The 17,907-nt window shown below is 35.3% G+C and overlaps 1 protein-coding gene across 1 annotated transcript; it reads right to left on the bottom strand.

Annotated features, from left to right (window-relative positions):
• Positions 1-10,133: 10,133 nt before the first annotated feature.
• On the bottom strand, positions 10,134-12,293 carry LOC112803371 (protein FAR1-RELATED SEQUENCE 5-like). The gene has a single exon (XM_025846872.1). The coding sequence runs from the start codon at positions 12,291-12,293 to the stop codon at positions 10,134-10,136; it is 2,160 nt and encodes a 719-aa protein (XP_025702657.1).
• Between the last annotated feature and the right edge of the window lie 5,614 nt (positions 12,294-17,907).

Below are 17,907 nucleotides of genomic sequence, written 5' to 3'. Positions count from 1 at the left end.
ACATGTGTACAAAAATATCGTGATACTTTTTTATTTCGTCCCCTGGTTGCTGATAACAGCATAATGCATGATCTGATGCGATATTTACGTTATTTATTCCACGGTATGGCATCAACGACCACAACAGAATGAGGTTAGCCTTGGACTTAATCATGGCAAAGTCTAACCCGACCAGAGACGAAATTTGCAAGCTTGCTTGCAAGCATTGGGAGGAGACACTTGATAATCCAGCGACAAGGGGAACACCCCAAGGAACCCAACCCCCTGCGGAGGCATCGTCGATTGTCAGTAGTAGCTCGAAGAGCTTAACCATATGACAGCATTGGCTACATCGAAGCGTGAATCCCTGCCTGAGGATCACACTTGGTTTTGCTACCTTGACAATTTGGGGCTGTTATGGCAAACTTTCAGGTTTTTTTGTTCTGTTAGTCGCCGAACATAACACTCTTTTGGTCTTGTGTGATGGATCCAGTTTGGACAATTTTTTGATTGATTAGTTATGTACAAACAAATGTAAGTGGTAAGTGTTGTGTGTAGTATTTGGCTGTGGGCATCTCCCTCCACTATTTGGGTTGTTGGTTTTATGTTCATATCAGGGCACCCAATAGGATCTACAACTAAGTTTACTGTTATGGGGACTGTTTGGACTACCGAATATGCGTGCGGACTACCGCCGCATCTAACTTCATATTTACTTTCTTGTTCTTGCATATATCATACTGCATTCATACTGACGCTTACATCCTTCTTCCCCTTTCCCTCCTAGATCCCACTTGGGCCATCTGGTATCAGAGCCTGATGGGGAAGTAGGAATATACATATTATCATTAAACTTTCTCTGAAATTCATGGATCTGGGATTTTATTGTTCAAGTTCTTATTTACTGTTGTTCATGTTCTTATTTACTGTTCACTATGTACATAAGAAACAATACTTTAAATCTGGAAGTACAGGCCGTTTAACCTTATCACTCAAAGGGACTGTAGCAGTAAGACCCTGGATTTCGGGCAGTAAGGCTAACTTGATGATGTCCCCAAAAGTGATAATGGTCTAAACTAAGAACTCCTGGTGGCTATAGATTTAAAGGATTAAAAAAAAAAAGAGTTAGAAACCCAGATTCAAAATTTGAGTGATAGTTTAGTTCTCTCTGAACCAAAGGAGGGCTATGATATCAGATTTTATGTAATCATGTCTAAACTCTTTCGCTCTCTCTCTAGACGCCTTTCCTTTTCTTCACCGTCCTCTTCTTCCTCCTCTCCGATCCATTCTTCTTCCAATCCCCTTACTGAGAAAGTTACTCGTCCTGAGGAACTTTCCCCCAAACACAATATCTTTGAAGAAGAAGTCTGCTTCGAAGATATCAATCAAGCCATTGACAATTGGGAAATACCCAAAATCCCACAAGATGAGTTATATGTTCCTGATGATAACAAGAGAAAATCTGATTATATCATCAAAACCACTGAAAATAATATTCCTCTAGGACCCGATTCCGGTGAGGAATTCCATCTTCTGACTAAACAATCAGTTAGAGAACATGCCCACCACTACAGATATCTTCACATAGGGTGTGTCCAAGTTGCAGTCAAACCACTCATCCGAGAAGGTTTGAATGCCTCTATCCTCATGTGTCTTAGAGACATTAGACACAATGACTTCCAAGACTCCTTAATCGGAACAGTTGAAACAAGTCTAGGACATGGTCCAGTTTACTTCAACCCGTTTCCCAAACAAGACAGTCAGTCTGTTAGACCTTAACATTCTTGACTCTCTTTTCCTACACATTCGAATTCATGGTCTTAACATGAAAGAAGGTTCCATTCCAGCCACTTTAATCTATAGGATTCAATACAAGGTCATGAACACTTGTAACTCTAGAGTCCTTCTTAAGTCCCAAGATCGTGAAACCACTTTGTCTGTCACAGACATGACAAAGGCCAACGTTATGATCCCAAGGCTCATAAGATGGGATGAAATTGACCTCCCTCAATCATGGTCAATTGACCGAGCCATTCCAACGCAACCTAGACAAGCACCTCTTTTACGAGAAGTAAAACAAGATGAATCAGGGAAAGTAGAGATTTTTTTTGATAGACGAAACTCTTTTTCTTCTAGATCTGAAGCAGGAACATCTAATGATTTTGCTTCAGCAAGAAGATCTTTTTCAGTAACTTCCCAATCTCAGTTTTCAAAAATGTCGAGACCAGCCAATTCTGAAATACATATTTCCGGATTACAAAACAATTCAAGCATTTCTCAAGGAGTTTACCAAGAAGATGATGGTGATGTAGAATTTGAAGTTGAATCTTCTATTCCATCCCATCAATCTCCAACATATTCTTCTTTGAATGGTAAATGAATAACACGAAATTTATTATAAACAAAGAAGCCTTACTTAAAAACCTTAACTCTAAAGAGTATGACCTCCAAAGAGAATGGTATTTAAGTACTTATACAGCTTCTCAAATCTCATCATTCAAAGAAAAATATTACAAATTTTTAAATGATGTTAGATTGCATATTCCTTTTTTTGAATGGTTTCATGCTTACTCCATAAAAAACAACATTGAGTATCCTTTTAAAACTAAACAAACTTCATTTTCAGCAAATGTTATTTCAACTTGGAAAGTCAAAGATGGGAACTTAGTTAGATCCGAGTTTCCTCCAAAAGGAGCTTTTATTATTTCAAATACGGAAGGACATAATCCTGTTATGGCCTCTCCTTTTAAAACAAAGAATGTGGATGAAGCTGTCGCCCCTAAAGATATTAAAAATCTCATTGAATAATCAAATTATACCAACAAATTTTTACAATGCTTGGGTGACAACCTTTCATCTTCAGGATCTACTTTCTCTTTGAAAAATGTTTCTGAAACACCTACTTCTAAAAGTATTGAGAAACCTCTTTTTAAACCTTTTAAAATAAGTAGCAAGGCTAAGCAAAGTCTTAAAACCTCCATTTTAAAACAACAATCTAGTGATTCGGAAGTTATTCAAAAGATTGACCAACTTTTGAACCGTTTTACTACTATCCCTGAAACTCCTACAAACTCGGGTGAATCTACTTCTCGTATTCAAACACGCGCATCTAAAGCTATTAATGCCCTTGGCCTTGAGTCCAATGAATCTTGCTCTGAGCAAAGTGATGATTCTGGCAAATCATCCCTCAAGATCAGCCCCATTTTGACCAACTCCCTAACCAAGTGGAAGGGTTTAACTAAACCCTCTACGTATGGTTATAATCGTGTATCCACTCCAGATCTAGCTCTCGAAGAAAGAGAACTAGGTTTTGTTAGCTTCAATGCCAATAATGTCTATGAATGGAATATAGATGGCAAAACGGAATATAATATCATGAGTATGCTCCAGCACATGACAATGGTAGGCACAGCCTATCAAGCAGCCCATGACACCTCTGAAGAAGCTATAGCCAATGTTATTGTTTCGGGATTTAGTGGCCAGCTGAAGGGATGGTGGGATAACTACCTTTTCGAAAACCAAAAACACTCAATCTTTTCTGCCATAAAAGTCAACGACCAGAACGAACCCATCATTGGTGACGACGGGGAACCTATCCCCGATGCTGTCAATACCTTAATTTTTACCATAGCAAGCCACTTCATTGGTGATCCATCTCTTTGGAAAGACCGTTCTGCTGAGCTGCTTTCCAATCTCAGATGCAAAACTTTGTCTGACTTTCGATGGTATAAAGACACCTTTCTTACTAGGGTTTATACCAGAGAAGACAGTCAACAACCTTTCTGGAAAGAAAAATTTCTTGCTGGACTCCCCAAATCCCTTGGAGATAAAGTAAGGGACAAAATTCGTAGCTTAACCCCTGACGGAATAATACCCTATGATGAGTTAAGTTATGGCCAACTCATTTCTTTTATCCAAAAGGTTGCCCTAAAGATTTGTCAAGATGATAAAATTCAAAGGCAACTTGCTCGTGAGAAAACTCAAAATCGTATCGATTTGGGAACTTTTTGTGAACAATTTGGTCTTCCTGCTTGTCATCCGAGGAAATCTAAAAGACCTTCCAACCGAAAATTTTTTAAATCTAACCCTGAAAAGAACTTTAGAAGATTCAAAAAGGGTTTTCAAAAACCTAAAAATGAAACAGGTTTCCAAAAGAATTTTCAAAAGTATCCTTAGAAAAACCCCATTATTTGTTACACATGTAAAAAATCAGGACATGTTAGCAAATATTGTCGGTTAAAAGGAAAGATTAATAATCTGAACCTTGATCCTCAGATTGAGGAACAGATTAATAATCTTATGATTGAGAGCTCAGATGACAACTCTGGACCAGAATCTTCTGATGATAATATCAACAATATCCAAGTTGATGATGTTGAGTCATCCTCAGATTCTGATATCAAGCAAAATTAATGTTTTATCCAAAGATCAAGATCTCTTATTTGATGCTATCGAGGCTATTGACAATCCAGAACAAAAGAAAGACTTTCTTTTGAAACTAAAAAGATCTTTACAAAAGGAGAAAAAACCCAAAAATTTGGTTCTTAACAATAAATATGATTCAAACCTATTTTCAAAAAATTAGAAAAACAAGTTATTCGTCCCATAACCATTCAGGACCTCCAAACTGAGGTTAACAATCTTAAGAGAGAAATCCAGGAAATCAAAAGAAACCAAAACGATCATCATCTTATTCTCTCGCAATTAGTACAAGAAGAAAAATCTGGTGATGAGGATCTTGGTTCTCTTTTAAACCAAACTGAGTGCTCTAAGGAACAAGAAAATAAAATTTCTAACGACAATGACGTAAAACAAATTTTGAGAATAATAAATGTATTCTCCTTTATGAAGCATCGTGTTAATGTCCAAATTGTCGTTAAAGATTTTGTTTTTGACACTATTGCACTCTTTGATTCAGGTGCAGATTCAAATTGTATTAGGGAAGGTCTGGTCCCCACAAAATATTTCGAAAAAACTACTGAATGCCTTTGCTCAATAACGGGTGAAAGGCTAAGTATCAATTTTAAAATAACCAATGTCTTTATTGAAAAGGGAAATATCAGAATTCCCACCGATTTCATCATAGCAAAAGATATAAAAAATGATGTAGTTTTGGGGACACCTTTCATAAATCTATTGTTTCCATACCTGGCAGATTTTCCTGGACTTACCTCTTTTGTAGGAGGACAAGTAACTTTCTTTGAGTTTCTAGACTCACCAAAGCAAAGATCTCTAAACCTAATTGAATCCAAAACCAAACAGATTTGTTTTCTAAAAGAAGAAATCTCTTTCAAAACCCTTGAATCACAGCTTTCGCAACCAAAGATTCAAGAAAAAATAAAAAATCTTTTAAATCAAATTGAAAAATCTATTTGTTCTGATTTGCCTCATGCTTTCTAGGATAGGAAAGAACACATAGTTGATCTTCCATATGAAAAGGATTTCAAAGAATCAAAGATCCCTACAAAAGCCCGTCCCATTCAAATGAATGAGCAGCTTTTGCAGCATTGTCAACAAGAAATTAATGATCTCTTGGATAAAAGATTAATCCGTCCTAGCAAAAGTCCTTGGTCTTGCTCTGCTTTTTATGTTAATAAACAAGCTGAAATTGAAAGAGGAACTCCCAGGCTTGTTATCAATTACAAACCTTTGAATCAAGCTTTACAGTGGATTCGTTACCCCATCCCAAACAAAAAGGATTTGCTTAATAGATTAAACTCAGCAAATATTTTTTCAAAATTTGATATGAAATCGGGTTTTTGGCAAATCCAAATCACTGAATCAGACCGATATAAAATAGCTTTTACCGTTCCATTCGGACAATATGAATGGAATGTAATGCCTTTTGGTCTGAAAAATGCCCCTTCCGAATTTCAGAAAATCATGAATGATATTTTCAACCCATACTCAAACTTTGCAATCGTTTATATTGATGATGTCTTAATTTTTTCCCAGACTCTGGATGAACATTTCAAACATGTTAAAACTTTTATGTAAATCATCCAAAAAAATGGACTTGCTGTTTCTAAACCAAAAATTGTTCTTTTTCAAACAAAAATCCGATTTCTTGGTCACATAATTTTCCAAGGAACAATAACTCCTATTGAAAGATCAATCTTGTTTGCAGAAAAGTTTCCAGATTATATCCTCAATAAACCTCAGCTCCAGAGGTTCCTAGGATGTCTCAATTATGTTTCAGATTTCATCCCGAATCTGAACAATCTCCTTAAGCCCCTTCATGATAGGCTTAAGAAAAATCCCCCACCTTGGACAGACAAACATTCGGATATTATCAGATTTTTTAAAACCAAAGTCTGCAATCTTCCATGTCTTTACCTGCCCATTCCTCATGCATTCAAAATAGTAGAAACTGATGCATCAGATTTAGGATACGGTGGTATTTTAAAACAAAAACTGCATGATAAAGAATGTATTATTGCATTTACATCCAAACACTGGAATTCTACTCAACAAAAATATTCCACAATCAAAAAAGAAATTTTAGCCATTGTTTTATGCATCACAAAATTTCAATCCGACTTACTCAATCAAAAATTTTTAGTCCGAGTTGATTGCAAATCAGCCAAAGATGTTTTACAAAATGATGTGAAAAATCTTGCATCAAAACAAATTTTTGCCAGATGGCAAGCAATTTCAAGTGTCTTTGATTTCAACATTGAGCATATCAAGGGTAACTCAAACTCTCTCCCTGACTTTCTCACACGTGAATATTTGCAGGGAGATAATCAAGGAAAAGATGCCTAAAAAGGCAACATTAGCCTCGGTAAGAGGCAGAGGTATTCGCCTAGCCCTTCCTGGGCCAACCAAGAGATCTAGGTCAAGTACCCCAACTGGGTCATCTACCCAACAACCTTCCCCTATAACCCAAGAGCCGACTGGGTCATCTACTCAGATCACAAAAAATGTAGTTGAGTCATCGACTCAACCCCCAAGTAGTCAAACAGCCAAACAAACAAAGGCAGATTATGCCTTCCCAATCCAAACCTTGTTGGCCTTACAAGATGCAGGCCTTACAAAACTCCATAAAAAATCCTGGGCTGACATATGTGACAGCTCAGATGAAGATGAAATAGACCTTACCAAACTTATCTCACAGATGGCAACTCAAAAAACCATTTGCAATGATCCAAAAGGAAAAACTATTGCCCAAACCATGCCACCTCAATCAAACCAAACCCAGCATGTCAAGACTCAATCAAAACAACCAACCACATACATTTCAAAAAACAAGTTCTCATCTGTCCTTCTAATGGAACCTGAGTTTTGGGAAAAATCACCTTTTAAAGTTATTCCTAAAGTCTTTCCACCAGGATTCCATTTTAGACCAACAGCCTTAAACAAAACCAGACAGTTTTATGAATTCATATTAGTGGATTCAGATTCAGTCTCAATAAAACATTACAAAGATCCTAAAGATGCCACCAACATAACTCATTCAACCATTCAAATTCTAAAAGTACTCACCCCTAATCAATTTGGTAAAAACCCAAACAATACAAAAAAATTCTCTAATCCTTATGACCCGATAGGATATTCTTATTGGGATTATGTGGATGCCTGGACAAGAGTATTTTGGTTACAAAATAATCAGAACAGACATTCTTGGCTCATCTATTTCAAGAAAAATACCAATTATCAATTCCCAAATTGGTTCTCCCAATGGTGGGATTACTTTGGTCCTCTACCAGAAATCTTGCCCCCACCTGCCGATGAGGGGTTCAAAATTTTCACCAAAAAATTTGACCAACAGGAAACAAGCATTCCTGTAGATCATTAATTTTTCTCTGTTTTTTCCCTAGCCTGGGTATTCTCATGGCAGTACAGGTACGGCAAACAAGAACATCCAAAAGCACCACCTATGCTTCAAAGAAATGCCTTTGTAAAATGGTGGTCTCAGTTTGATGCCGCCATGGCTCATCCAGAAAAAGTTCGAAATTGGTTCAAAGAGCACCCCAAGTTCACCAAACCATTCGACCATGAAGAATCAATATTCCTCAACCAGAAAGCCCAGATTGCAGCAGCCCTTGCAGGGGCCCAATCAAAAGAAACCTTAGCAAGACACCTTCAACAAATCATGCAGATGATCGATGAAGACAAAAAACACAAAGATGATCCTACTCCCTCAGAAGAATCATCAAGTGATTACAATCAAAATGAAGACGATTGCTTTGGAATCAATCTAGGAGAAGATTAGATCTTAAGCCAAATTTGCAAAAAACAAAAATGTATCAACTTGTACTGTACCAATAGTACCGGTTAACATAACCGGCACTGTAGAAACAGTAATTTTCTCAATTATAAAAGGAAGCCACGCTTTCATTGTAAGGCACCATTTTCATTTTACAAAAACATAGAGAGAAGTTAGTGAGAGACGCTCTAAGAGTTCCCCTTGTAAGCTCTCCAGCTCTTCTTCCCTCTTCTCCCTTTTCAATACATTCAATAAAAATCTTTTATTCAGTTCTTCATTTTAGTGTTTTGATATTTACATTTTTGCAACTGCATATGTGTGCGGACTACCGCCACATCTAACTACTTATCTAACCTGCATATGCGTGCGGACTACCGCCGCATCTAACTTCATATTTACTTTCTTGTTCTTGCATATATCATACTGCATTCATACTGACGCTTACATCCTTCTTCCCCTTTCCCTCCTAGATCCCACTCGGGTATATATATATATATATATATCATTATGACTGCAACCAAGTACAAATTATTTTATATCCTTAATGATTTACTATGTTTATGATAATTTTCTTCGGAAATACTGCAGGGTTCTTTATCTTAAATATAAATTAAACAGGTTAGGTTTTAAGGTTAACTATTTAAAATTTATGATAAAGAGTTTAGGCTTTTAAATTTTAACTTCTCAGAGACCTAATAAAAGATCTCCAATATACGTCCAACACAGCCTGTTGGTTATCTAACCCCATTGTTGAGCAAGTTGCTACAAGGAACGTCATGCGAATTCCCGTGCTGATAACAAAAAAATAAAAATTCAGAAGCAAACCAAGTCAAGGTCTCATGAGGCTAGAGGGAAGTTGATTTCCAACATCTATATGCATGCACATTAGGTTAACTAATTACTCATGCTCACAACATTCTACTGTTAATAGCATGAAGATGCGGTTGGGATGGAAGTCATACAACCCATGCTTTGTTGGCACAAAAAATTTATATCCCTTGTTGCTATGTTTCATCACCCACAGTAACATGTTTGGTCCTCAATCCAATAACACAGACTCCTATTGCATATCAAGGAGGAAATATTCAGATTGATTGAAATAAAAAACAGCCCAGCATAACACAAATTCATAACAGTAAACACTTAATCCCCCTATCATCTATCTAAAGTTACATGCAAATTGTCATATTAAAACATTTGACTTCCCCTTACACATACGATATTCACACAAAGTGACTATAGAATATTCCCAGACAATACATATTCAAGGAGTGCACAACAAAGAGCTAGATGAGGTTGCGGAGCAGTTCCATGACATGCACAGTGACAAAAGTACATTTATTTCGATTTTTAAACGCTTAACACTAATTGATGATTGTGAAACCAATGTCGAATAAACGATAGTACAATTTCAAGTCGTGATTACCTCCCTAGTGAAGTCGGCAGAGTCCAGTAGATGTTCCGACCTTATATTCCCACTTTGTGCCGTTCCTATCACGTCTTCGCCAAGACCAACTGGGTGATACATTCCATCACCCAGCTCAGCCGTTGACAGGGGCCTTTTCATCGTCTCCGGATCGTCCATGCTTTCATTCAAGCAGGCATCATGCTTCTTATCTTCGTTTGCACTGGATGAAGATTTCTATTCAAACCAATCAAAACCAAATAAAGCAATGACATTCATAACCATTTGGAATATTCAAGGAGTGCACTAATAACAATTAATGGATCAACATAAATTATATAGCATTCACATGCAGATGTAACAACTAGTTGGCAAGGTTACAACCTGAACCTGAGTATGGAGTACATCATCGCTTGAACCATCGTCAGACTCTACCCGCTCTGTCCCTGTCTGTCTCGTGTTACCCGTGCACCTCCTCTTTGTGTGTCCAGGTCTCTTGCAAATTGTACACTTCCTCCTTTTACCGCGTTGCCTTTTATGTCATGGTGCACCCTTTGTCCTAACGACCACCGGGTCCTTCACGCACCCTTCTTTCCTGTGTTGTCCCGTCGCATCATTTCTACTGAATGCTTCAACCAGACGTGTACACAAGGCCCGAATTCCCTTTACGGCCTCTGTGTACACCACTTGATTCCTAGCGCTAAGAGACAACAGCCACTGGGATGCCTCGTGAAGAGCGCCATGCCGCATTAAGAATCCCCTCTCATCGTCTGCTTCACCTTGCTCTACATATGCATCGATAGATTTCGCGTCTTTCCACCACCGTGTAAGAACTAAACGATGCGGTATTTCTTGAACATGCTCGTACTTCATGACAAAGAACATGTGTCGGCACGGGAAGCCTTCTCGTTCCCAAAATCTGCAGTGACAGAGAAATTTTCCCATGTTCCTATCAAACTGAGTGATGAAAGTGCGACTCGGATTACCATATTCTTCGGTCGTGTATACTATTGTGGTTGAAATTCTCCTCTTCGCTACATAATTCACCACTCTGACAGCATCAATCTCCTTTTTCACCAGAGAGAAAATTGCTCGTGTGTACATCCTAGCAGCCCCCTTCTCAATTGGATCAAGACATGTTGTCATCACAGGGATGCTATTCACGGAGTTAAATTGTGCCACCATCTCATTATTTCGGTACTCACGTACAAGCACCTCCAAATTATGCACAAGCTCCAAAATTGTGTGCCTGGAAGTCAGGAACTTCTTGACATGAGAGTTTAATCCCTCGCACCTCGATGTCGTTCGATATCCAGCACAAAACTTTCCCCTCAGATATGCACTGACCCACATGTGTTTTTTCTTGTACATCTGTAGGGCCCAACACTTTTCGTTGAAACGGAACTCCTCTGTAGCAGTGGCCCACTCATTCTCAAATTCCTCAATGCCCATGTCGGAATACAGCCATTTGGAAAATAAATCTCTAAACATATGCTCATTCCCGTTTGATGTGACGTTCTTCTGAAGATGCCATGCACAAAGGCGGTGCGTTGTATCTGGGAAGACCTTTCGGACCGCTGCAATAATTGCATCATCTCCATCTGTGACGACCACTGACGGCATCCTGTTACACATAACCTCCAGCAAGTTTTCAAGCATCCACGTGTATGAGGCTGTGGTTTCGTCCAATAGGAGCCCAAATCCAAAAATTGTGGTCTGCCTATGATTATTAGTTCCTGAAAATATCACCAACGGTCTCCTGTACTTGTTCTTCCTATACGTAGAATCAAAGGCCACAACATCTCCAAAGTGTTGAAAGTCTGCTCTACTAGCACCATCTGCCCAGAACAAGTTAGCCAACATACCGTCGTTAGTGACGTTATACCTCGCCGTTGACATTGGATCTGCAGCTGCTTTTCCTTGTAGATACACGACAGTGGCGTTCGTGTCACCATCGGCGATGTTCCCCCGCTTCTTTTTATCTAAGTGGTTATACGCATCCTTCTTTGTAAACCCCAGCAGCGAGTAACCTCCTGCAATTCCAGACATGTATCCGACTATCTTCGAGGTAGGAAGTCCATAGCTATGCATGCTTTCCATGTGTACCTTCGCATCATCTGACAATCCACGAAACTGAGGCATCAAGTGAACCATACCTATCGGGGTCAGGTCATGGTTGTGGTCAAGGATCACCTTCCTAACCTTCCAATTACTAGTACCTCGATCCAAATATATTGATAACTTTGCCTCACAATTTGTGCGGGTTTCTGGTTTATGCATTCTCTTCCTATCAAATCTTGCATAGTGCTTCTCATCTCTCAACCCGGCCCGGTTGCAGAAGAATCTTCTACGGATCAAATTTCCATTTTCATCCTTGCAATAATCCCCTTTCCGGACACCAAACCCATGGCATTTTCCTAATCGCAGGTAAAATTCATAGGCTCGTTGCTCAGTTCGAAACACCATCCGGTTAATATCCTCTGCCGTCAGCCCCAATACATCTCCGTAACCAGATGCTTCTTCATCTGAATCCTCATTCATTACATCAAATTCAGCGGAGTCATCTGTTTGGTTACCTGGATCACATCTCGCATCCCCTTTATGGTATCCATCTCTACTGTTAGTCGGCACGAAGCGGCTAATTCCCATCTGTGAAATTAGAGTATCTACATCAAAATGTCCATAATTTATCAATCGCATAATATACAACTTCACAACTAAATGGAAAATCTTTGCCGACTTGGAATATAATTTGTAATAATTAACTTCCTAACTTTTCTTTTCTACCTTCTTAAAAAGTTGTCGTCCTATTAAGAATGATACACCTTATTGAATGTGTTAGTAATTCCTAAAACCCAAACAACTAACACTTAAGATAAAACAATTATGATTGCGAATTAGACTCAATAATAAGATGATAATAGTAATCTAAAGCCTAACCCATTGTAATAATCGATTTGTTCATGTGCACTAGTAATAAAACATTAACAACGGTCACACTGAAGTGAAAGATTTACCATAGGTCCCAACAAATAGTATCATCATTAGAGTAGGTTTTATAATGTCAGGTTGCAATACAAAATATTTACGTAAACAAATTATCTTTATAAATTTTGGGATACGATATTTTGAAAAAATAACAAAATACAAAAAAAATACTTGACAAATACATATTATTAAATTTCTAGCATTGTCAGATGGGATCTTTTGTTCCCCTTTTTCTTTTAAAAGAAATCGTTTTAACATTTGGATGTGAAAATAATTTACATCTTTCTTACAATGACTATAGTTGCTTTCGATGTGAATTTAGAACTACTTGCTCAATATGCTTTTAGGATACACAACCTGCTGCCCACACTCGGGTAGAAGTAGTCAAAGAAATGAAAATAGAGGTGGACAAAAAAAAGAAGCTAACCTGAAGTCAATTACAGAAATTAAGGTTGCAATATATATGGCTGTGAGCAATGCAGATATGGCAGACTCTGTGATAGCAGCAGTCAAAAATGACACAAGAAGGTGGCGTGAAGAACAAAACAGTGATAAGGACTACACAAAAAATTAACCAACCTCGTCAATCTCCTTGCACATATACAAGACAATAGAAATTCGAAGATCAGATATATAGATAGTGTTCAATCTATAACAAAAATAAGCAACACAGAACTCTACTCGTTGTAGCAATTAAAATTTCTTCCTTTCTCTTTTCGATTTGGGAGTTCTTAATCAACTACATGTCCAGCACGATCATCTTATAGATGAACAACTTCCACAAAAATATTTTACAAATGGAGATAAACTCATTCTCAAATGTGGTTTCAAAGTATTGGATTCTTATGACCCTAAAACCTTCCAAAAAGTTACATGGGACAACACCAACATTTGGTTACACATCATTGCAGAATGATGACTAAAAAAATCAACCTTCACAATTTTTAACTAATTAGATGCGAGTCAGGAGGTGGATGTTGATTAATGATTTTATTGGAACTTGTTTGGGTGGTCAACAACGGAACCAATGGTTATGGTTCCCACATCCAAAATGTTAAATCTTGTATCACCTACCATATACTATGCATAAAATAGACGTTAACCTCCAAAGCTAGTGTATATAACTAAGTACTTTCCTTTTAAAGGTTGCAACTAGCCACTTGGCACTTGCAACAAGCTATCATATTTGACCATTGACTGGTCAACAAAACAAACTATATTCATCTAAAAAGCCCCAAAAAAAAGGGATAACTACAAATTATTTCTCAGTGCTTAAATTACACTAATATTGTAATTCAGCTACTTTTATCAGGGCTGGTCACTTAAAACCATTAATCAGCTTACTAATTATTTGTTTTTTATTTTCTCTTAAACAGAACTAAACCTAACTAAACTTTACATCCAATATAACTGATAAGCAACAAAAATCACCGGCCACATGAAATCGATTTCACGAACCCTAATAAATTAATTCCTAATCAGCGAGAAAAAAAGGGAAAAAGTAATAAAGAGAAGATCTTGGAGAACTGCAACAGAAGATGAAGTAGAGAAAGAAGAGAAAACTAAGAAGAAAGGTAAATAACAATTAAAAAAAAAAGAAAAACAAAGCAATCGAGTATTGATCGATTCATACATAGATAGAGAACGTAACAACAAGAGATGCGATTAAAATTACAAAAAAGAAAAAAGAAAAAAATTATTAGCAAATTAGCCCCAATGCTCAATGAAACAGGACAGCCGGTCAGTCCACTGAACATGGAGGTAAATTCAATACACTCTTGTATTAATACAATTGTATTATAGAGAACAGTTACTGTAATGTGTATGTATATTGATCTAACTCGGTGAAGCTCATTGTATACATTTACCTATATAAAGAAGAAGAAAACAACTAATTAATTTGCCTACTGATTCCATTATAACAGAATAACAGAATTAGAAAAATAGAATGCGTGTGACTTGAACTCTAATAACTGCACTACACTTACTTTTATTCTCCATGTCTGCAACTGATTACTATTATTCTATGTACATACTCTTCTGAAAGATTTAAAGTTAAAATATTAATTGTTGAATAAAACCGCCTTTAAAATCCCTTAAAGATAAATAAATTTTGACAAAATGCTCAAAAATAAAAGTTATTTGCTATATTAACGAACCTAATTATCAAAGATTGTGCACACTTTTTCTTTCCTTTAGCCAAATTGTAATATTTTGTGATGCTATACTAGAATGTTACTGACTTTATTGATTGCATTGCATTATACTTGTATGCATCGCAAAAACAGATGAACAGTGCTAACAACATAGCTAGCTAACCAATCCTACTTGCCAATGCTATGATTTAGCAGGGATACTATACATGTAATCAAACTACTTTGGCATATTAACATTGCAAATTAGCAATTAATTACACCCTTACTTGCTAAAATTGCGCGAACTGTTTAATTTATCATTGAAAATTGAAATAGAATGTTGTTTAAACTAACTTCTGTTTTTACAATTGCAAACTTTAGGCACCAATTTGTTGGGATCAGAAATTATGAACACGGTCCTACAAATGCAGAATCAAAACTCTAACCTTTTCTTAGTAATCACATCACATCTTCACCCAAACATGAGCATACCCACACTTTAGAGACAAAAATAACTCATGGCATAGTAGTTTCATCTGGACTTTGTGCAACAAAAATATACAATGCATACCTCCACCAGCCGTTCGCGATCGATGGCAGTCTCGCCCAGCTTCGGTACTCCGTAGCACAGCACACTCTCTAGTGAAGCCGACCAATCTTCGCCAACACATGTGGAGACACCACCCAGGAAAACTCAGTCTCGCTCCGGCGCCGTCAGAGGAGAAGCAAGATCTACTCTCTATCTAGGGTTTCTAATTTTCCTCTGTTAAGTTCATCGCCTGGGTCACCACCAAAGCCATTTTTCCTACTCCATTTACAAATACTTTACAACAAAAAAAACCCACTTCAGATAGGCCCATTATTAGCCATCATAACGGATTCCGTAGTACCCCTTAATTAATATACTTCATTACACCTAATCTTTTTAACTCACCTGCTTAACATTTACGCTGCCACAGTCTTTTCTGCACAGTGCCACCAGCTTTCTCAGAATTGGTCTCATGAAGTGGACAAGTGTCACTGAAGTATCCTGCCATTGCATTTCTATACATGTAGAACAAAACTTGTTTTCTACACCAGAAAATTCACCTTTAAAATATTACTTTTGATACTTTTAAAAAATGAATTGATTTAAAATTAAAATTTATATTAAAATTGATAGATGAAATAATTCTCATCTTAAAGAAATAATATTACCCTAATAAATAACCAATAAAATTTTATAATTTATATAAATTTTTTAATAAAATAATTAAAAATACTATAAAATTTTAATTAAAAATTAAAATCAACATTGGAATAGCAAGTTCTATTTATTACTTTCAGTTAAAATTATAATATATAATCTTATAAATATTAATATATTATTTTATAAGACCTAAAATAAAATTAAATTTAACACTAATATTAAAGACGCTCTTAAAATCTGCATGGAGGACATGTGATTGTGTGAAACTCAAAATATTAGGAGTTGCAAAATTTATACGCTATTTGATGAGGAAGAGGGAATGAAGGGGTTTTATTTCTTTAAAATTGGAATCTAAGAGAAGAGAAATAGAGAGAACTAGTGTATGTACCCAAGAGATGCACAAAAAATATTTAAATTTTTATTTATATTTGAAATATTTTTAGTGAAAAATATTTTTTAGTATATTTAATTTTAAATTAAGTTTAATTTATTATTTTTTATTCATGTAAATACTAAGCAAAAATACATAATAAAAATTTTATAAAATAATTAGATTAGTTAAAAAAAAAGGCGTAGTATCCAATAAATCAATGTTAATTTTTATGAGAAAATGTGCACATTTTTTTTGTGAACAACCAAAACTTTAGTCTATGTCTCCAAGATTGATCATTGCATATCTATAGACTGTATTTTTATTTATGTATCGAAGTATCCTAATTTTAAATTTTTAAAATTTATGTCCAGATAATGTCTTGAGATTTTTAGTGCGATCATACCTACAAAGAAATTAAAAAAAAATAAAAGGACAAAAGAATGTAAGTAAAAAATTTAGAAAAAACTATATTTAAAAATATATTAAACTCAAAATTAAAATATAACCTAGTAATCATAACAATTGTTAAAGAAAGATACAAGTCTCACATATAAAAATTTACAATCATGTAATATACTAAGAGAGCATATATATAGTGTAGGATTGATCTACTTTAAATTAGGAATAGAAATATTCAATCAATGCTAAATTAGTTTGATTATCTATTTTCAAAATAAATATTCTAATTATGCCTGATTGATTTGTAAAATTAAAAATTTACAATAATTTTTTAAATTAATAATTTCCTTGTTTATATATATATTAATTGTTTAATTAATAGTTTTCATATTTTTAGGATATATTTATTTTTTTAAATAATTCTAAATATTTTTAGCATATATATATTTGTTTTATTAATTATAATTGTACATTCATTTAATAATAGTAATAATGATGACGACGATGATAGGATCAGGGACGGACATAAGGGGGGCGAGTGGCGGCCTCGGCCTCGGCCCCCCCAACTTTTTTAATTGTAATAAGTTATTATTTATAATTTAATTTTTTTAAAAAAATTATTTAATATTTAGTTTAATATAAATAAAAGTTCAGTCTAATTTAAATATTAATAATTTTTAATATCTAAAAAGTAAGTAAAATATTAAAAAAATCTGAAAAAGATATTATTATTAATATTTTTTAATTAAATAAAAATGTTCAAATCTCATGAAGTGAATTCTTTTTCTTCTTGTGACTATCTTTTTTTATTCATTTGATATTAATTCTCTATGTTTTAACTGCTACAATTAAGAAATCTTTTTTAACTATGAATATTGTGAAAAATAACTTAAAAACAAAATAAAAGATGAATTTCTTGTTAATTGTCTTTTAATTATATTGAAAAGAAAATTACTGAAAAATTTGACACAAATTCCATTATGGGTGAATTTTATGATACGGAAAATCGACCACTTTGTTAGTAAAAAGTATACACATTTTTTTACTTTAAAATATATTCTCTGTCGATATATTTTTGTAAAACATCTTATATTATATAATTTTTTACATAATTTTTAATATTATATACTTTATTGGCCCCCCATAATATTATTTCTGGATCCGTCTCTGGATAGGATTGATTTGTTTTAAAATAAAAAAACAAAATTTTAATAATGTTGAACTAATTTT

Source organism: Arachis hypogaea, chromosome 5, assembly GCF_003086295.3.
Source record: "Arachis hypogaea cultivar Tifrunner chromosome 5, arahy.Tifrunner.gnm2.J5K5, whole genome shotgun sequence".
Taxonomy (NCBI): domain Eukaryota; kingdom Viridiplantae; phylum Streptophyta; class Magnoliopsida; order Fabales; family Fabaceae; genus Arachis; species Arachis hypogaea.
This window is presented reverse-complemented; position numbering and strand designations above follow the sequence as displayed.